Source organism: Anthonomus grandis, chromosome 4, assembly GCF_022605725.1.
Source record: "Anthonomus grandis grandis chromosome 4, icAntGran1.3, whole genome shotgun sequence".
NCBI lineage: Eukaryota > Metazoa > Arthropoda > Insecta > Coleoptera > Curculionidae > Anthonomus > Anthonomus grandis.
The window spans coordinates 23,288,053-23,311,368 of record NC_065549.1 but is presented as its reverse complement, the minus strand read 5'-3'; the positions used below and the strand labels follow the sequence as shown (position 1 = coordinate 23,311,368).

General features: G+C 31.5%; 1 protein-coding gene across 1 annotated transcript in view; it reads left to right on the top strand.

Moving 5' to 3' along the window:
* The window catches only part of LOC126735360 (tryptophan 2,3-dioxygenase), a 78,736-nt gene that overhangs the window by 36,074 nt on the left and 19,346 nt on the right, over positions 1-23,316 (top strand). The window contains exons 3-8 of the mRNA XM_050439325.1: positions 20,778-20,908; positions 20,984-21,175; positions 21,231-21,398; positions 21,453-21,597; positions 21,650-21,754; positions 21,814-21,907. Coding sequence (XP_050295282.1) covers positions 20,778-20,908; positions 20,984-21,175; positions 21,231-21,398; positions 21,453-21,597; positions 21,650-21,754; positions 21,814-21,907 — 835 coding nt within the window. The remainder of the gene's footprint in view (positions 1-20,777; positions 20,909-20,983; positions 21,176-21,230; positions 21,399-21,452; positions 21,598-21,649; positions 21,755-21,813; positions 21,908-23,316) is intronic.

Here is a 23,316-nt window from a genome sequence, read left to right as displayed (position 1 = left end):
CACTACTGGGGGCGGCGCCGCGTAACCAGTGTTCATAAAGAATTTCTCCACCGACCCAAAAAAAAAAAAAAAAAAAAAAAAAAAAACGGCTTGTTGAAAAGAGTCTGGCAGAGCGTGCTGTGAACAAAAAAGATCTGATAATCCTTCCTCGAAAACGTATTCGAGAAATTCCTAAAGCTGTTAGTTGTAGCTAAAAAAGGAGTAAAGCTGTAAGTTAGTCGGTTGGTGGTTAGATGGCTTAGAAGTTACTAAAACCTTGACAAAAGTGAGAAAAAAGTTTTACTGGTGGAACAGACGTGAAGATGTAGAAAGCTGGTGCCGACAATTTGAGCAATGTTTATAAATCAAGAGCCCAAGAATCCGAACTAAAGGAAAAATTATTCAGTATCTTGTTGCTGCACTTTTTAAACGAATTGCCATAGACGTAGCAAGAGTTTTTTCCACTAGCAGCTTCGGAAATTAATATGCTCTTATTGCTATAAATTACTTTATAGTAAGTAGCCTTAGGTTTATCCCATTCCAAATCAAAAAGCAACGACAGTAACTGGGTGTCCAATTTGGTGTCCCCAGAAATAATGTATTACACATTCAGACTAGGGAAAAAACTTTGTGTTACAAGTACTCTAACCAGTATGCCATTTCCTGAGAATCAATAAGACCCGTACATTTGCGTTACACCGTTAAAAGATGTAATTGCACTTTAAAAAACCTATTTGAGAACCTAACCCAATTTTGGTTATTTTACTATAAATCCTGATAGCCTCCATTTTAAAGACTTATGTACTTGCTTGTTTTGACTTGTTTCAGTATTCTTATAAAATAAATATTTTTTTTTCAAATTCTATTTAATTTTCAAATTATTTCATGGGTATCGCGTTTCGTGACATTTTAATCTGTTATGCACTTTTAAAACAATTAAATGACGTTAATACGAATGTGTATTTCAGAAGTATGTTCCTGAGTTATATTACAATATAAATTATACATATCATGCAGCATATGGTAATATTGAGCATCAAAGATTATTTTATGATCGAGCCCTTATGCTAAAGATATATTATTTAAATATATTAAAAGAGTTAGATAAAGTTAACTCTCTAAAAGCATTTTCACACTTTAGTTAAAATTTAGACTCATTATTACTTTTAAAATTTATACTCAACAAAAGTTCGTGTCAATTGCTAAATGATATAATTGTAGATATAAATTTAAAAGGGATTGCTTAATGCCAAATTTTAAAGCATCGTGTTTTTTAATAAGGAATTCGAGGCAGAAGTGACTAACAAGCCTTCAGTAAAACATAAAACTTTATTCTCAAAAGAAAACGTTAAAAAACATTTTGCGTAATACATTCCAAAAGCTTTTAATATTAATTTCGTCATGTCAAGGAAAAGGCGTTGATTACCATATACACGTGTTAGAATTTTTTTAGTATGTAGCAAAAAAGTTAGAAGTAATTTAATAGCAACCATAATGTTGTTTTCCAAAAATCGTAATATATACAAACTAATAAATTAATAGTAGTAAAAATAATAATGCCAGCATTTTTCATATTGCCTGTCAAAAAAAAATCCAGCCAAAACGCATGTATGAAAATTAAATAATTCTCAGCGCTTCAACTGAATTAAATGTCCTTGAACTAATCTGTGTCTGTAGCTTGATATATATAAAAATGACCCGACCTTAATTCGATATCCAAACGAACAATAATTATCGCAAACTTCCGCGTATCAGCTTTTTGTGTCAAGCACGACCTGATTTTTCCTGTTTTAGGTTTTGAACGTGTCTCTGCTATTGATGGCTTAACTTGATTAATTTTTATCAGACGTGCAAAATTAACTTTTTAAACAAATATAAAAAATTTGTTATTCTTAGGTGACATTGACCTATTTGTTAAATTGATCTAGCCGACTTTAGCAAACCTTTAAGCTCCATACGTACTTTTAGTAAGTATTAATAAAAAAAAATAATAGCAAATTAAGAAATATCTTTTAGAATTAATTCGGCTGATCCTTTTAAAGATAATTGTTGACTAAGCCTAATGGAAGAAGTGAAAGCTTTTTGTAGGAATTATACTTTACCCGTGTTAAATTGGTATATTCGATAAGTGTGGAAAAAGAAAAGTTCTAAATGATTAGAGAGACTTGATCCGAGGCGTTAGCAAGGGGAACGGCTTGATGTATATAGAATTTTAAATTCCTTGGAGTACTAAATTACTTTTCTTTAAACTTTTTTTTTAATTTATATTTGTTTAAATAGTTGTGAATATTCCCGCATTAAGTCTGAAATAAAACTACTTCTTTGTCAAAAACTATGTATTTCGTAATGGTCATCCAAAAAAAAATGTTTTTTTAAACCTGTGTAAATAATATTCGTTTATTACAACTGTTTGTTTTAAAAACTGTATTAAAACTGATTGTAGATTGAATGATATCTTATATTATGTAAAATCAGCAAACTTCGTTATGGAAAGGACACCATTCATAAAATATGAAAATTGCAAAAATCCATTTATAAAATAAATTTCCATAATGCTAAAATATAAAATACACTTATTGGATGCTTTTAAAGTAGGACAGTCTAGACTTTTATAATACTTTTCTTCTCTATGAAAGTGGCGGAAAGTAGTAAAATAAACCTTGAACGATAAGGCTTCCGTCGGAGTTACAACGTGTGGCTGAATATTCGCTATTAATGCTGTTACGGCATATGGTTTTAAGGAAATAAATATTTTATGTGGGTTACTTGACGTCATCGTCTCCCTTAAAAAATTGATTTATTTATATACATATATTATTTAAAGATAATGATGAAAATATTTATTGGATATATCTAAAATATTTAAAACAAAGTAAAAAGAAAAATATTTATCTCGGTTTCTTTATGTTTTAAATCAATGAAGCCATAAATAATATAAAAATACAGATGTGTAAAATCCGTAGACACCTTACGAGTTCAAAACCCTTATTATAGCAAGCACGAGATTTTATATTCCTTTTTTCCATAAAAAAGAGCATTTCTAAAATTTTTTGTTTTCGCTTTAATTTATTGCAACTAAAAAATTGATACATTCATGGCTATTCCGGTTATTAAAAATTTTTTTTGAACCTGTGTAAAATGTATGATTTTATTACATATACAAGGATATAAAACGGTGGTATATATAAGTCTTTAAAAAACAAATATCCTTCAGTGATTCCGATTATTAAGTAATATAAAGTGGTGATGTTACGGTACGTTTTCTTTGCTTTAAATAAAATCAATTAAAAATTAGTAATATAAACTGATAGGTGATATTTTTAATTAAGCTGTGATTCTATGAGCAGGGTAGTTATAAGCACATATTTTATGGATTGTAATTTTGTATGATCATCACTTGAACAAGTTTTACTATTTAAATCTTATTTTCTTTCTTTTTTAATCTAAACTATTTTAGTTATTTGTAATCTAGTTATGCTTTTCTTACTAACTTCTCCTGCTATGCTTATTTTTTAATTTTGTAGCTTTTATAGCCAAGAATTAATTTGTTTTTCAGTTCACCTGTTTACCTACATTGTACTACAGTGAACTCCGGTTATAACGTACCCTCTAGGGTGAATAAAATTAGTACTTTATAACCGGAGGTATGCTTTAAAAGAGACCCATAAAAATAAATATGTAAAGATTTATTTGTTTTAATTAAAGGACTAAATTAACAAAAAATACATTCTAAGTATTAAATACAAAACAAGATATAATATTAATATGTAACATATAACATTGAAATAGGATACATATACATATGTCATCAAAATAAATCTGTTCTATTTATTAGTTACGATTTTTCAAAAAAATTACGTTATTTTTGTTTGCTGATTTTTTTTACACAATTTGAAATTCTCGATGTGCTTCTCAACTTTTAACGAGGCTTGTAAAATTGTATCATCAGATCCGTAATCAGTATATTGTAAGAAATTCGTAATAGTTTTAATTGCACAAAGTGCTTCAGAATAACTTGGAATGGGTTCGTTCACTGGTTCATCATCATCGCCGCTTTCGTTATCGGAACTTAAATCATTCGTTGAACAGTTTGATTCTGTAACTTCGGCAATAATGTCGCAATCCGTTAAGGTCTCCGTTGCTACCAGATGATCGTCGATGGTCGTAAAATTATTTAGTTCAGGAAGATAATTTTCTACAGTAGTTACGTCTTGGCAGTGATTTTGCAACCAATAACTTAGCGGAATATCCCAGTCATCATAATCATCATCAACTTTTTTATATTTCTCGTACCACTGATTCAGAGGCAAGTCATCATCTGAATCAAACTTCTCGATCGATTTCACTAGACCAGCATGTCGAAATCAGTTTTGAATCGTTTTTTGTGAAACCTCATTACAAAATTTTGCAATTATTTTTATCGAGTCTAGAATAATTATTAGATTAAACGTTTTCTTACTATCCAATGCTTGAATTAGGCGATACATAAAATATCTACGGTAATAGGTTTTCAGACATTTTATTATGCCTTGATCCATTGGTTGTATGACAGAAGTGCAATTGTAAGGCAAAATTTCTAATCTGATATTTGTCAGATCTACATTCTTTGGATAAGCTGCACAATTGTCCACTAAAAGCAATATTTTTCTTTTTTGACGTCTTAGTTTTTCATCCCACTCTTTCAAATAATTACTAAAAATATCTGAAGATCCATGCGCGTCTATTCGATTTATAAATAACAGGCAGGTTTTTAATATTTTTTATGCACCTCGGTCGTTCGTATTTACCAATGACAAGAAGTTTACATTTTTCACTACCTGTCATATTTGCACAAAGCCAAACGGTGTATCTTAGCTTTGATTGTTTGCCTCCTACACAATTTTCTCCTCTAAATTTCAATGTACGGCCTGGAGTCATCTTGTAAAATAGTCCGGTCTCATCCCCATTAAAAATATCTTCACAGCTGTAATTTTGTGCAATACCTGGCCATTTCTCGGTTAACCAGTTCACCACAGCTTCGCTGCTAACATCTCCTGCTTCACCGGACACAATGCCGACATTGATGTTGTGACGAAGTTTAAAACGCTCGAGCCAACCCGTAGAGCACTTAAAATCTCCACAGTGTAATCCCTTAGATAAATCTTCCGCTTTTGCTTTTAAAAGTGGTCCACTTATAGGAATATTTTCGGTTCTTCTCACCTCAAACCATCGAATAAGAGCTTTATCAACATCTGGGCATACGGGATTTCTAATCTTCTTAATTCTTTGCGATTTATTTTAACTCGCTTGCTTGATTTTTTCACGATTGCTCCAAATTGTAGAAACTGTTGTTTTTGCCATATTTTTCCTTCTCGCAATTTCCGATTTGTTAATGCCGCTTTCAATACTTTTAATGATATCTATTTTTTCTTTCAAATTTATAGCTCTGCGCTTATCCGTCATTTTACAGAGTCGAGAACTGGAAATCTCCGGCGGCCTCGGTGCCAACGCGCGACGACAGAGAAACTTCTCAATATCGATTAATGGGAATCCCCGACAAAGGTGGAAAATTACTCTGCTTATAACGTACCTTTGTACGTTACAACCGGAAAATTACGGTCAATCGGGCAAAAATTTTGAACGTTATAGCCGGAGTTAAAATTTTAGTTAGTACGTTATATCCAGTAAAATGACAAGACTATTTGGGCGGGTTCCGAATTATAAGTACGTAGTAACCGGAAGTTACATCCCATGTACGTTATAGACGGAGTACACTGTATATGCATAATTATATTTTAAATGTATAGTATCCTGTTCGTAACTGACACTATACTATGATAGATACAATCTATAATGTTGTGACAAATTTATTATTAGTTACCTATTTTGTTTTTAACAGTTTAGACAATCATCTAAAAATTCTTTGGTATAGTCAAAATTTAACACCTGAATACGGTTTTATAAAAAATGTCTTAATATATACCAATTATCTAAATGAATTTTTTGAAATTTTTTTGATAAAGTTTGAAGATTTGCGTATAAAATCAAACAGGCTGCTTCCTTAATTTTAGGGTATATTTAGAAATTTTATTGACAGAATCAAATGCCAAATTATTTAAATTATAGGAAGGTGCATTTATAATGTTAAATAAAGAGGATGTATTCATCTGATTTACTAATTATAATTTAAATTAGGATTACATCCTTTTACATATTAAAAAAAAGTAACTAGGTATTTTCTTTATTAGTTTTTGGAAGAGTCTCTTCCAAAGACTAATCTGGAGAGAACTCTTATAAATAAACATAACAAAAATTAATTCTCTAAATGCAAGGCTCAAAGAAACTTACTTCTTTGGCTAAACATTAAGTTTGTCTATTATGAAAGCTATTTCTACTTCCAAAAGAGATTCTGCTCAAATGGAAATATCACATTTTACAATTTTCTCTCGTAACTGCTCTACATTTGTTAACCTACGAAATTTCTGTTATTTAAAAAATTTTTTACCATAATCACATTATGAGCAGGGCAAACAGCTTCTTAAAAGTAGACCAATCCCAGATCTAAATCAGAGAGGATTTGAATGGAACGAAACACTTGGTTTTGCAGTAACTCAAGGAAAGGAAGATTTATCTAAAAATATAGTATTTCGTAAAAAAAAATATATTTTATTTCCTTTTTTCTTCAAAGTTTCACAAAATTCTATTCTTATTCGCCACTGGTCTTTGGAAAATATCTCCTGAGTTTTGGAAAATTTCAACCATTTGTATCCATGCTTTATCGAAATACTGGTCTATAACAACCTTATTTCATACCAGTCCATACCCAGTTCCTCTCCATCATTTCTATTTGATCGTGTTAAATCTACTTCTAGGACACTACAAACCATTTATTTCAGACGTTCTTGCTCCTGGACCCTTTCGATAAAAGGTTCTTACACTTTAGTATAGTATTTACGAAAATTACAATTAAAATTAATTCATTGCAAGGTCTATTTCTAAGTGTAACTGAAAATACGTTCTTAAATTGTACTGCCGCCGAATTGCCACCATAAAACTATTTAATAATTTGAACTTTTTCGGAAGGAGTATAAATAGCCAGAATAATTTAGGAACAAAATAATGCACAATTTTGAATTTCCCAACATGTATACAAAAATCTATTTTATCCCAGGTAAATTATTGTATTTAAGAATTATCAGGCAAAAATTCAATTAAATATGACCAAAGATATGAATAACTCTTTTCCGATTTTCTTCTTAATACTTGAGCGTATAAGAAAGTAATTTTTTATTTGATATTTGTCTGAATAGTGATCTTATACCCAACAAAAAACATAACTATACCGTGATATCTATATTTTCTTAATCCCTGCGATAAGTATATTTCAAGTATAACATGAGAAAATGACAACGTCGGTATGTATTTGTAACTATTTTTCCTCGATTTTTTCTATTATTTTCTTTTTTAATTTGGTTTTTTTTATTAAATAACACCTTATTACATACATTTTATTGTTTACATAAAGGTATATATATTACATGCAAAGCAAAATAATAGGCGAAGGGTCCTGTCTACTTCACAATCCTTATTTCAAAAATCCCGACGCGTTTCGGTTGTTAAACCATTGTCAAGGGAAAACTATGTAAGTAAAATATAAAAGTGTGTTATAAAACTAATAAATTAATTTAAAAAAAATAGTAAAACTTAAACATGATATTATCACAATATGCCCATAAAAACAACGGCACACACATAACATTACAATACATTACTCTAAAAACATCTCATCACACCGTATATTTACAAGCAATAAAAAATTTTAAAAATTCCATAGGGTACTACAAAATACACAGATATTTAATACTAGTACGAATAGAGACATCTAGGATCAAACGCGGCTAACAGAACATTAAAAAAAACAATAAATTTACAGGAATGTGGTAAACTACTTAAATAAATGTACAATCTTGGCCGCTTCTCCAAAGTGGGCGTTAATAGGTTCATTTAGACAATTAACTTGTATATTTATTTCTAGTTTTGCTATTTCTAGATTTTCTAATATATTTAATTTTTTGCTTTTATTTAGGTTATGCAAAATTTTGAAATTCTCGTCTGTATTAAATGAATGACCTGTTTCTCTTAGGAGCATTCCAAAGGCAGATCTTTTATCATTAGTCAACTTCTGAGAGTTCAAATATTCTTTAATTCTTAATTTGAAATTTCTGCCGGTTTGACCAACAAATCTGGTTGGACAAGAGTCGCATGATAAAAGGTAAACGCCACTGCCTTCTAATGGGTTAATACAGTCTTTTAATCTGGAACAAAGATTTCTTATAATTTAAAAGGTCTTTTAACTAACAATTTTTATATTTTTATCTGTGGACTTAAGTAAATTACCTACGAGTATTCTTAAAGAAATTGGACCAATAAAGGAAACTTTTATATATTTCGGAGGTTAATCAGGATGGATGGTCTGATCGAGGGGCTCATTGGAGAGATAATGAAATAATATTTTATTTAACTTTTTTCTAATCAAATTATCTATTAAAAACTTTTTGTATCCATTGTTAATTGCAATCTGATAGATAGTATTTAAGAGTTCTTTTAAGAATTCCAAAGGTAAAAGAGGGATCGTAAAGAGTCTATGAATAAATGCGTGAAAAGCTGCTAGTTTATGCCCAAAGAAATGGTTTAATTTTGCAGTAATGACATTATCGGTTTGTGTTGGTTTTCTGTATACAGATCGTGTTTTCGTTCGTTATTTATAGGAAGCCGCCTAGAGGCGAAATTTTGCAACATCGCGCGTGTACGAGTGCCTGCGACAGAGCACCGCCCCGGCCGGCCCGAGGACGGGACTAGTAAAGATCTGACTTTCGTGGGAGCTGCGTCGTTTGGCGACAAAATGTCCCAAAATATTACGCGAAAATCCAGGCATTTTGAAAATATTTATTCTAATGCGGGTTTTACAGACATGAAAATGTGTAAAACCCGCATAGAATTGTAATCCTAAAATGTTTAATATGCTGTGTTTTGCATAATGAAAATTAAAGCGTTATTCTAATAAAAAATAAAATATCAACTCTGATAAAAATATAATAAAAAATCAGAAATAAAACTGTAATAAACAAACTTAACAACATATCATTTTTTAAATAAAAGGCTCAAATAAACCGCCTTTTTTCGCTAAACAAAAACTTAAGCTATCGTAAAAGCTATTTCGCACCTCCAAAAGAGTTTCAGGTAAAATGGAATTGGCAACTTCGACAATTTTATTTCGTAACTCCTCTAAATTTGTTGACCTACTAAAAAAGTAAATGGTCTGCTTAAGGTAACCCCACAGATAAAAGTCATTTGGAGACAAATCTGGAGATCTATGAGGCCATTTAATATCGCCAATCCCACTAATAAGGCGGTTAGGAAAAGTATTTGTTAAAAATTCTTTTACCCTAGCCGCGTTATAAGCAGGACAGCCATCTTGCTGAAAATAAATCGATCCCAGGTCTACATCAGGTAGGATTTGAATGGCAGAAAGAACTTGGTTTTGCAGCAACTCAAGGTACTTTTGGGCGTTTAAAGTGCCATCAATAAAAATGGCCCTATAACATTGTCGCCCAAAATACCTGCCCAAACATTCAATTTCTGAGGATACTGGGTAGGAAACTGAAAACTTCTGTGCTAGTTTTTCTGAGATCAATAACGAACAATGGAAGGATTGTGTTTGCCATGTAATGGAAAAGAAGATTCCAAGATCAGAAAACAAAATATTTTTTAAAAAATATTCGTTTTCATTTGCCTTTTCCATCATGGTTTCACAAAATTCCATTCTTCGCCACTGGTCTTCAGGAAATATTTCCTGAGTTTTTGAATACTTGAAACATTTGTACCCATATTTTTTCCAGATACGAGCAACAGTTTTATTGCTAATTCCCAGTTCCTCTCCTACACTTCTAGTGGACCGTGTCGAATCAAGTTCTAGGGTACTGCAAACCATTTCTTCCCGCCGTTCTATATCCTGGACCACTTCAACAGGTGGTTCTTGACGTTTTGTGTGGCATTTTTTACAATCTTGAAAACAAAAAGATGTCTCGAAATTTGTAACCACATTTAAAACCGTTTTTGCACAAGGAATCGGTCTATTCTCAAATGTCACTGAAAACAAATCTCTACATTGTACTGCCGAATTGCCTCCATAAAACCATTTAATTAGTTGAACTCTTTCGGAAGGGGTATAAACAGCCATAGTGAAAAAAACACGAAAATAATGCTCAAAAAGTATTAATGCAACGTGCAGTAACACAGCAAAGTGAGGTCTGCTGACTCCCGGTTCAAAAAATAAAAACGAAAAATTCCGCCGCCTGCAAGCCGCAACCAAGCGGTGTTGCCATTATTTTGCGTAATACGTAGCTCACGATAACACGATCTATATAGAGTATTGTAAGCTCTTCAAAATCTGACATAAAGATATCAGCTAGTAGGGTTTGTCTCCTGTCCCCCCAAATGGGTTCTATTGGTAAACCATCCAACATTCTATAATATCTATCATTAAACCTAAAGAAATCTAAATTAAGGCACGCACGTAAAAAAGAAATAATTCTTGTTTTGGTTCTGGATGTTAGATTATGATGAACACCCTTTTATATTTTACTTATATAGTTTTCTCTTGACAATGGTTTAACAACCTAAACGCATTGGGATTTTTTAAATAAAGATTGTGAAGTAAACAGGCCCCTGCGCCTATTATTTTGTTTTGCATAATGGTAGTTCATCCTGGAGAAATCCATGGTAATATATATTAAATATTTTGAATTAATAATTTACAAAAAACAAAACCTCCTTTTTGTAGTAGAGCCCATCAAGTTTCTGAAACGTTGGCAATAAAGGAATAGTTAGTTATCGTTAGTTCTTAACCAATTTACCCACAAAACACAATTATATTTTGTTTAAGTTAACGATTTATTAAGACGTGTTTTTCATAGACATGCTCAGTATATTTGCTTGACATTAGCTGTAAGTCATTAATTGTCTTTATAGACAAGGGATATATAGATAATTTCCTCCTCTTTATTTATTGATTATTGGTTAAGATTTAGAAAGGCTAGTACTAGTGTTTTACCTTTAATTTCTATCTAATCAAATTAACGATAAACAGATAATAGAAAATAAGACAAGAACGATATTTTAAAAATATACACTCATGTTTTTGGGCTTAATTGGGAATGGTATTAAGTAGCATCAGGAGAATAATACTTACCTAACTCAATAGTATGCTTACTATCAAATGCATCATATTATAAGATTTCTCTATTACGGAATAGTAAATTTAAGTTGCTTATGACTTTTTTACATTGCAAAATGTGATTCTAGTCTGGTTTCAATTCCCATAATGAACAATCAGAAACTGTTACCGTCAATAAAAAAAATACTATTTTTCAGTCAATGCTATAACCGCCTTGTAACCGTCTTCGGTTTTAGTAATTTTTAGAAGTGCAATTAAGACGAAATATATAAGTCTTCACGTGACTGCCTGCTTCCTTATACAAGGTGGAAATAATTTTACGATCATACGATTTAAAAAGAATTTCTAATCATTCATTCATTTCAGTAGAAAATACGCCATCAAATAACAGAAAACTATGACACGCGATAAAAGATATTAAATAAAATAACCGCATTCAGTTCGCTTTATTTCTGCCCACTCAATTGCAGGTATTCGCACGCTTAGAATTTTATGGCTCACGCATTTTAGACACGCACAACACTCTAACTTACTATATTGTGTGTCTTAAGATTATTTAGGCATGTCTTCAAGGTTATTAAGCCCTATAATTATAGAAGTATATTTTATTAAGCATTTTTTTTCTCAAAAAACTAATATAATAGAGTAACCCTCTCTCATGGACGTAGGTGCAGTATCCAACAAATTTAGAAACAGTCGACTAACTATGACTTTTAGAAAATACAAAAATGTATTGACTTCATCACACTTATGTTAATTCAAATATGTTATTTTCCTAAAATCATAAAAAAAATAAAATATATAAAAAGCTAATTTATACCCTATACAAATGAAAGTAAACCAATACTGCAGCAACAAGGAAACACTAAGAAAAAGGTACAGAATACACAATACTAAGGAAAATATGGTGTTCAATAGTTTTTTTGACATCTATTTAATATGGACTTAATACGATTATAAAATGTTGGATTTCTTCAGATAGTTGAATCTTTTTCTTTCTTAAAGATTTTCATTGGGGTGGAACCACATGTTCGCTCGTAGACCTAGAGGCACCTGTGCATGGTCCAAAAGCTGAGGAAGTATGTCTTGTAGTAAATGTAAGTAGGTGTCACCAGTTAGCTGAGCTGGAAGTTAGTACAGACTAATTAAGAAGCCGGCAACAATAACGGATCGCATATTATTTCAAATTTCTGTTGGTGAGCTCTCACCCATACTGTGTGAGGATTTTCAGCATCCCATATGTAGCTGCGGCGACTATTAAAGTAACCATATTTGTTAAAATAGGCCTCATCTGTGAATAGAATGATCGAATCAAAATCCGGTTGCGATAACCATACACAAAAATTTACTCGTGGCTGCTAATCTAATAAATCCAGTAGCTGGAATTTTTGAAGGTGAAGGGAGCAATTGCTTGTAAAGCACCCGCTACACTGTTTGCTGGGCAGCATTTATTAGATGGGCAATTGCACGCATGTTGGTGCTAGGTTGTTAAGCAATTCTGTTTAAAACCTATTCCTCAAAGGCAGGTGTTCGTGCAGTTCGTGGATGTCTTATACCTCCAAATGGTTTAAAACTGCCCGTTTTCCATAATGGACGATGAATTGTAGAAAATGTTTTTCGAGAAGGATGTCGGCGATTAGGGAAGCGCACAGCGTAGTACCGCTCAGTTTTTCTAGTATTGCATCTTGCCTTGCCATAAATAAGATGCATATCACAACTTTCTTCAAATGTAATATTTTGTTATAAATAAATTAAATGTGAAATAAATAAATTGGTATTTCGACTAGAATGGCCAAAAACATTAAGTTTACGAATTAAATATTGACAAACAAGTATCTTTTTCTAATATTCTGCATTACTGAAATTTATAATTAATTATTTACAGATAAAAGACTTTCAAGAAAAAATTATTCTAGAGCCAAAACGGTTTATTTTTGACTATGTCCCAAACAACTCTATTGGTATTTTATCCGAATTTTATTTAATGGAATTTAAAGTAGACTGTATTTAATTCTAGGAGAAGTCAATTTCGGATATAATTATATTTTGATTGATCACCTATTCCTCAACACATTTAACAAGCGTAAAAGAATAAACAGCAAAATAGGAAACAAAAAGCAGAAACTCTGACTTACCATTATTGTAGGAGAGGGTTAAATATCTCGGATCGGTATTGTTCTATCTATTATACAGTGACCGCCTAAAGTTCCGCATAAATTCGATAAAAATTAGAGAGATGATTTTTTGAGAAAACGCTCGGACCCGTCGATGTTTATTTTAAGTTGCGCATTATTTAACATAAATTTTTGTATACAGGGTGGAACAAAAAAAAGATATGACGTCATCGGTCATTTTTTTTTAAATGGAATGCTATATTTTTTATTGCATTTATGAAATATATGCGAAATTCCAAGCAAGTTTCGTATACCACGCCTTATCTCAAAACTCAACTGCTTCAGAAATATTTACATTTAATCAACAAGAAAGCAAGTAAGTACGTCTATTTACAAATTAAGATAAAACAAAAAAGATAATTAATGTATCAAGTGTTCAAACCGATCCTCATTTACTTCTTGGCAGAAAGCAAGACGGTTTACAAACTCATGTAAAATACTATCAATTATTTCGGGTGATATACGTCTAATTTCATATCTAATTCTATTTTTTAAATCTTCTACGTTGTTTGGCTTCTCAATATAAACTTTACTTTTCAGGTACCCCTATAGAAAATAGTCGCAGGGATTTAGGTCTGGTGACCTGGCCGGCCACTCTATTGGATTTCTTCGTCCTATCCATCTTTCTGGGAACACTGTCGCAGCCAAAGCAGGGATAAGATCTTCTTAAAGAAAATTCAAATAGCGTTGTCCTGTTAAGTTTTCTTCGAAAAAGTATGGCCCTATTACTTTATTTTCCACGATACCAGCCCAAACATTAATAGATTTACGGTACTGTGTATGAACCTCAGTTGCCCAGTGTGGATTTGACACTGACCAGTACCGACAATTTTGCCGATTTACGACACCATTTGAACAAAAAGTTGCTTCATCCGAAAACAAAACTCGTAACACAAATTGACGGTTATTATTGTAATTGTTCATCATTTGCTCGTAAAATTGGTTTCTTCGATCAGGATCATTTAATTCGAGTATTAGTCTAATTTTATAAGGGTGGTATTCATTTGCTTTTAAGATGCGTCTTACTGACGTTTTGGCTATATTATTATCAACTTAAATTTGTGAAGTTGCATTGTTTGGATTTTCTTCGACGGAAAGCAGAACGTTTAATTTTATTTCTTGAGAAATTTTTGGACGACCTGATCTTGGAAAATCCCTAACATGACCTGAAATTATGAATTTGTGCTCTATTCTACTGTTGACTGAGAAATAGGATGGTTTGGGTATTTGGCATTAAACAATTTACTTACTTCTTTTTGCGTGCGCACTCGATCCCCGTACCCTAGCATCATCAAATTTTTAATTCGTTGGGTTTCCGTTAAATTAGACATAATTTATTCTGATAAAAACTATTAATTTTTGAACTGACAGTGACATTGACAGTGACTGCTCCGAGCGTTTTCTCAAAAAATCATGTCTCTAATTTTTATGGAATTTATGCGGAACTTTAGGCGGTCACTGTATGTACTACACTGCCAAAATTCGCATTCGGCCAGTTCACAGTCTCACCTTCTTGACCCGCATAGGTGGGCAGTATAATTAAATAGGAATAATTAGGGAATCTAATAGGTCGGAGGTATAGTTTAATCGTAAAATAACAATTTAATGCAAATCGCATAGTAGCAATAAAGAAAAATAAAATATAAAATAATACAATTTCTTGTGATAATAAACCTGTTCGTTATTATTGAGAAGCCCGTTAAATTGGTAAAAATTGGAAAATATATAAATTATTCAAGTACTTTCATAGCCGCGGGTACGCACCACCCTTCAAGTTCGGCACCACGCTTTTAGAACAATCGGTATAATAAACAATATCAAAGTTCAATGCCGGTTGATGTATACACCGTAAACTATTCAAAGCCGTGAATATTGGCCTAAGAAACGTTTACCTTTAAAGAACGAAAAAAAAAACATATTTATTTATATCTTGTCATTTTTCATTGTGATCAATGACAAATAAAATATCCTAAGAGAAAAAAAAATATCTACATAATATATACACATCTACCTACATATTTGTAGCAATACATAAACTAAATGATACTTTCTTGGCCTGGAAACGGTGCGTCGATCAAACTTTGGAATAAAATATGTATGATGAAAATTATTAAAAGACACTTCTGGAAATATTTATATGGCCTTTATATTCAGTGCGGTAAAATATAACTGAAATCGGTAAACAAAAATATATTCTTAAATTATCATTGCCACTTGGATTAAATCCATTAGACATGTTTATTTAAGCTTTAGTACTTTTTTAAAAATTATTAATTTAATATTTTTGATTCTGCTTCATTAATAGTTGTTGGGTTTTATATACCTCAAAGAATTAACGATTTATTTAGTAAAGCCTATCAGAAAATTCAATTGAAATAACCACATAATGCGGTCATATCACACGTGTCTACCAAAAGTAGTCAGGCATTTATGAGTCAGCATACTAACGACGAGTTCGGGGAAGGAAACAAGGAATGTTTTCGCACCGAGACGATTGAATATTATATTACATTTTTTTTATCTTTAAGTTTCGGGCAGAATAAATTAGAATTCCCAAGCGTAAATACGCAAAGGGTATTGTAACGTATTTTCGTATTGTCAAATTATTATTTATTGATAATAATTGTTGGTAACGTGTTCTTTATATATTATACATACAGTTTGTGAATTTGAAACAGGCTTTCATTACAAAAGCCCACATCAGAAGTGGTTGAACTAATATTGTGCGGTGTTTTGTACAAAGTTGGTGCTAGAATGGAAAAAAAACGATCAAGGAGGTCCCGATCTTCATCGTCCTCTAGTTCATCATCGTCTAGTACTTCATCGAATGACGCAAGGTATAGGAAAAGTCATAAGAAATTAAAACCAAAGAGGGACAGCAGACAAACTGTAAGTTATACTCCTTCACGTCAGTATATCGACCAGCCATTAGTAGAACCAAGTATAAATTCCAGAGTGTCTACTATTATCCCCGATTGTGACCCTAAAACTATGGATATCATCGATTGGATAGAAATAGTTCAATACAATGCTAACACTTATCAATGGCCCGATAATCTAACAACTTTTCAAGCCTTAAATAAACTAAAAGGCACAAAGTGCAAAAAGTGCACTTTGTGCACAAAGTGCACAAAGTGCAAAACAAAGTGCAAAAATGTGGTATGATAGCTATATAGAGAGCGAGTTGGGGTGGTCTCAGTTTTCTTGGGCAAAATGGAAAAATATTTTAACATCTACATTTCAATCAAAAAGGGATGCTTTTAAATTATTAATGAATATTGTTAACCATAAACCTACTGAGGGCTGCTCATTATACGACTTTTATTTTAAGCATTTATCTATAATAAATAAGCTTAAAGTCAATTTTTTTGAAACCGATAAAATTTCTTTAATTTGTGGTGCCATTGGGGATAATATAACGTCAGCTGTTGAAGATCTGATCGCTTATCTGAAAAATAAATCATATACATCTTTGCCTCTTAATAAACCTCATAACGCTAACATCTCCAAATTTAAACCAATTTCACATGACAGAAAAGATAAAGTAAATGTAGTACCTTCCACAAGCAGAACAATAGGGGTAGAAAAAGAAAAATTAGTATGCGTGGCTTGCGGAAAAAAGGGGCATGATCGTTCGGTTTGCCGTCATAAGCATCAGACATGCAATTTCTGTCATATTCAGGGTCATATAGAAGTAAATTGCTTAAAGAAAAAACATAGCTCATTAAACCCAAAGCAAAATCAAAACAAAGTAGAAAAACAAAAAAAATTAATTCTATAGACCCGCACTCCAAATTTTACAAACAAATAATTATTAATAGTCATGAATGTAACGGTTTTATAGATTTTGGAAGCGAGTGTTCTCTTATAATAAAATTAACTGCAGAATCACTTAAGCCAAAAGTTTATGACCTTAAAAAACCAATTACTCTTTCTGGATTTTTGGGACTGGGAACAAAGGTTACAAAATATGTCTCTGAAATGACAAAGATTGATGAAGTTAACCTTAGTATAAAATATTACGTCGTTGAAGATATAAACTTTAAATTCGATATATTGATTGGATCAAACTTTACAGAAAATCAAGATCTAATTTATTACAGAATTGATAATTCCCTTCATTTCAAAAATAAAGAAAATATCCCCGATTGGCTTACACACATAAACATAAACCCACAAATATCCCCAAACAACTTAAACATGTTACACGACACCTTACAAAAAAATAAAGCATGCCTGTTTGAACCGCTAAAAATACTAGGAAAGGCACATTCAGTTTCTCTTTCAATCGAATTAACAACAAACAAACCGGTAGTACATAGGCCCTATCGTTGTAGTGAAAAAGATAAAACCATTTTTAGAAATATTATAAAAGAATTACTTGATGCCAAAATTATTAGAGAAAGCAAATCGCCTTATTCAAGTCCGGCCCTATTAATAAACAAAAAAGATGAAGAAAAGATATTAGGAGTAGACTACCGAGCATTAAATAAAATAACTATAAAAAACAAATTTTCAATGCCCATAATAGAAGAAATAATCGATAATTTATCCGACTATACATTTTTTACAAACTTGGATCTTGCTTCTGGGTCTCACCAGATTCCCAGGAGTCAAGAATCAATCCTCTACACTGCCTTTGTAACCCCTGAGGGCCATTATGAGTATATCAGAGTACCCTTTGGGTTATGTAATGCGCCCTCGGAGTTTCAAAGGTTTATGAATGAAATATTTTCTCCTCTTCGTCGTTATAAAGTGAGGCCATACCTGGATGACCTCATAATTCCTTCCAAAACACTGTCTGAAGGTATTGACATTCTAAACAAGGTATTGGAAATTGTAAAAAATTATGGCTTAACTATTAAATTAAAAAATCTTTCTTTTTACTGGAAAAAATAAGCTATCTTGGATATGAAATAACTTTCAACAAAAAATCACCTTCAGACGCTAAAATCAATTCTGTGTCTAATTTTCCTTACCCTAAAACACAACACCAGTTAAGACAATTCTTAGGCTTGGTCGGATATTTTCGCAAGTTCATTTCAAATTTTGCACGCATATCGGCTGCCTTAACATCATTGTTAAAGAAAAATTCAAAATGGACTTGGAACCATGAACATTCAAAAATTGTGGATTTTCTAAAGAAGCAAATATTATCAAAACCAGTTTTAGCAATTTTTAATACTAAATTGTCAACATCTGTATAAACAGACACTAGTAGAGAAGGCTATGCAGGTATACTCACACAAAAATCAAATAATATCGAACATCCAGTCGCATTTTTCAGTAGACAAATGACTGAGCCAGAGAAAAACTATCATTCATTCGAGTTAGAATGGCAATAGTACTGGCAAGTTACTGGCAATTGTAAAAACTTTGGAGAAATTTCGATATTATCTGTCTAATTCACTATTTTTACAGATTGTAATGCAGTAAAAAATGTCTGGAATAAACAATCAATTATTCCACGTATTGCTCGTTGGATTCTATTTCTGCAAGATTTTTCATTTCAAATGTGCCATAAAGCAGGTTCTCAAATGCAACATGTCGACGCATTAAGCCGGAATTTTCAAAATCCAGAAAAAGAATGAAATAAGCTTCAAAGAGATCTCCTAGATCTAAAAGATCGAATTACGTAGAAACCTGAAGAGGCCATAAGAGAAAAAATCGTTTGTGTTTTAAATGCCTTAAACTTTTTAAGCGATAGATTAGGTCAGTGTTTTTTTTTTTGGATCCTTTCGTGTATATTTGATCCTAATTAGTACTACATGCTTTTGGTGAATTGTTTTATAATTTTCATATTATAATTTTTTAATTTATATATTTTTAGTCGCTTTTCTAAGCAAGAACTATGTTTATATTTATTTCTAACTATTTATTCAAACTATTCTTTTTAAAGAAGATTATCAGGATTTTGGCGGAATTTATTTTTTAATCAAGATCTCAACAAAATGCAGCAATACTCTTGACATTATAATTAAATTTAGTTTTATTATTCCACATATCTGACAAAGAAAATTGGAAATATCTTTGTCAGTCATTGTAAATTTTTTTTAATTCAATTTTATGGACCGACGAATCGAATTTCAAGCGCACTGACATTTTTAATATTCATAATTATCATTCCTGGAGTATTGAAAATCCTCAACTTACACGACAATCAAATTTTCAAGAGCAATTCGATGTAAACCTCTGGTCTGGGATAGTAAATGAAAAACTAATTGGTCCCTTTGAATTACCCGACCGATTGAATGGAGAATCCTATTTAAATTTTTTAACAGAAAATCTCCATGAGCTGTTAGAAGATGTTGATTTGGAGACAAGAAGAGACATGTTTTTTAAGAACGATGGGGCTCCTTGCCATTATGCGATAAATGTTCGAGAATATCTGAATAGGCGATTTAGACACAAGTGGATCGGTCGAGGTGGACCAATTCAGTGGCCCCCCAGGTCACCGGACTTAAACCCAATTGATTTTTTTGTTTAGGGTTACTACAAGGAGGTCGTGTACGCTCAAGAGTCAAGAAGAACTAAAAATAAAAATTAATGAAGCAAAACAAACCGTAAAAAATAACAGATTAGCATTTAGACAGTTAAAAGATAATTTTTTTCGCCGGTGCCGTATTTGTATTGAACAACAAGGTCGTCATTTTGAAAACTTTATGTAATAATTAAAGATAAATTAATTAAAACACTTTTTGCTTTATTTCATTTATTAGTAAATCTTTTTTTGATTTCCTTTTAACTGTTATTTAGGTAAGATGCGATAAGGGTAGCCCAATGAATTTTTTATAGTGAAAAGCTGATAGACGAATAAGGTTTCTTAAATAATTATGTTTTGAAAAAAAAAATGCTGTAATTTTTAAAACGCCTTTAACTTTGTTGAACTTTTTTTACTTTTGTTTTTTATGTCACAATTTATTTAGTTTTGTAAGCAATATTTTAAATTCTGGATCAAATTATCTTTGTTCTTGTTAGTCAACTTTTATCTAAATAATAAAATAAAAATCAGGCATTCGCCTTACCTATTTACTATGAATATAGCAAAAATAAGCATAAAAGTCGAATAATACTAAAAAATCACAAAAAATGTAATAACTCCTAAACTAAAAAAAATCGGATCATATAAATGGGGGTGATTTGGATTCCCCCAGGGTTGCTCTATCTCTGGGCGTTTACTTGACACTCTTTTTTGGGACACCCTGTATAGGTTTTCATATTATTTTATACTTCTTATTTTCAATAATATATTTAGAAGCTTATAAAATTTACTATTTTGATTTTATTCAACGAAAAAATATTAAGAAATAAAGCTTACATTGTTCAAATCAATCTATATTCTCAATTATAAATGTAAAACCAGTATACCAAATGCAGTACGAGTTACAATTTACGTTTTTTCATTTTAGCCTACGAACTTTGGTTTAAACAAATTATATTTGAACTGGACTCTGTAAGGAATATTTTTAGTGAAATATTGGAGGAAACTCAAACATTGGAAATTCTGAAGAGGCTTAATCGAATAGTGCTGATTTTAAAGGTATATATGATAAAAATATACACTTGACACTTAACATAATATAACACGTAACATAATAGGCTAATTGATTTATAGGTATTGGTAGATCAAGTGATGATTCTTGAAACTATGACCCCATTAGATTTTATGGATTTCCGCAGCTATCTGAGACCCGCGTCGGGATTTCAGAGTTTGCAGTTTCGCCTTCTAGAGAACAAGCTGGGAGTAAAAACTGAAAATCGTGTGAAATATAACAAGAATTACACAAAAGTTTTCGGAAATGATGAAGTGAGTTTCTTGCTAAAAAACTAAAACAATTATATTAAATTCTACTAATAACTAGGAAGCCTTACTAAAAATAAAACGCTCGGAAAGTGAACCATCTTTAGCCCTATTGGTAGAAAGATGGTTAGAGAGAACCCCTGGGCTTGAGGTTGAGGGTTTTAACTTCTGGGGCAAGTATGAAAAAGCTGTTAATTTACTTTTGGAAAAGGAAAAACAAATTGCTCTGGTAAATATATATACACATCTAACTACCTGGTTTACCTCACTTATTAACTTCTAGGCTGAATCTGTCGAGTCATTAAAACAGTACCGCTTAAACGATTTAGAACAAAGAAAGGAGGTATACGAGTCAATTTTTCGTTCGGATATTCATCAGGCACTTCTGAGTCGAGGCGATAGGAGATTTTCGCATAAGGCTTTACAAGGTTTTTAACATTTCTTAAATTTAAATATTAATATACATAATAAATATTTTAGGAGCTATTTTAATTACATTTTATAGAGACGAGCCTAGATTTAGTCAGCCCCATCAGATTTTAAACCTGCTAATGGATATTGATTGTTTAATAACAAAATGGCGATGTAAGTTATATTTCATTGAGTTATTAAAGTTTATTAAAAATAGATAATTATTTTTGTAGATAATCATGTTTTAATGGTTCAGAGAATGATTGGCTCCTCACAACTTGGGACTGGTGGTTCATCCGGGTACCAGTATCTTCGCTCTACTCTCAGGTAATTTAAACTGTTTATCTTTCAAAGGTAAAAGTATTATAAAATGTAAAATAAAAATATAGACTACCAAGGATATAAAAAAAGCAGTAAACTGGTCAAAGATACCATCAAATAGAAATTTAAATGACATAATGATATGTGAATAAATCGGGATTTAATTACTGAAATTAAATTTGGTCACAAGATAGGTAACAAATAATTATAACTATCATATACGACATAACTTCAGGGATGATTACTTTCGGATTCTAAAAAGCTCGAAAAAAGCTAAAACGAAGGCAAAAGGAAGGTTTACATGGTTGCTTGGAGAGCATATACCAAACGCATCAAACTAGTGTCTGTTTCCTTAATAGAAAAAGATTACACCATAACGATATCATCATTATGATACTTTAGGTCCCTCTACAGAGCTTGTAAAAATGCTTTAACCCTTTAGACGGTACTTAAGAGTACCATCTATTTCGTAAGCTCATAAAAATGCATACAACGCGAATGATACATTTTTTGCCCAACGGTACGCGAGAGTCCCCTAGTGGACCAATCAAATGCATCAAAAACCCAAATGTATTCATAGTGCAAATAAATATAGACAGTTGACTGTCAACGTTCCATGTAAGCAGTAGCTAATTTTACACATTGTTTTTATAACGCAGTAGTTGCTGTTTTATTCTATTTATTGCTACTTACTTTTTTGTATTTTGAGGGTGGTTTAATGATTACTGAGTAAGTTTATTCATGACGACAGTAAATCTGAATTTTTTTTTCTAAGAAAATGTGTTTTTTTCAGTTGAACTTAATACCGTCAGGAATTATGACCGACCCAAATAAAATAAAATGGTTTTATAAGAAACCTCTAAATCAAAATGAATTAGAAGATAATGCCAATCAAATTTTGTCTGAAGTCTTCGGACCCTTGGACAATGATATTTTAACGGATGAAGAAGATGGCGATTCTAAAGATGTGGAATTTGATTCAGCAAATAATTTCATGGATTTTATACATGTTACTGCCGAAAGCGATATTGCACTAAGAGCCACAACCATCATGCTCGTATAACTCTTCACAAGCTTTTCATTCTTCTCAGAAAACTTTAGATTTGGCTTAGGTAGAGTCATTCCATATGAAAATAGAACAAAAAAGTAAAAAGGTGTTTGCTGTAGGGGTTAATAAAAAAAAGCTACGTCAAAAAAAATAATGCCGCAGAAATATTGGAACGTGAAAAAGAAAATGAAAATCCATTAGATCAAACAAGAAATATAAATAGAAAGTTGAACAAGCAAATATAGATTGTAATTCTTCTACAGATGTTTATTTGCGGCTGTTGGGAAAATCTAATAAAGACATTATTTTTCAAGGTAATATTTATGCAACACAAAGAAAGAAATCTTGAAATTTGACACGAGAAGAG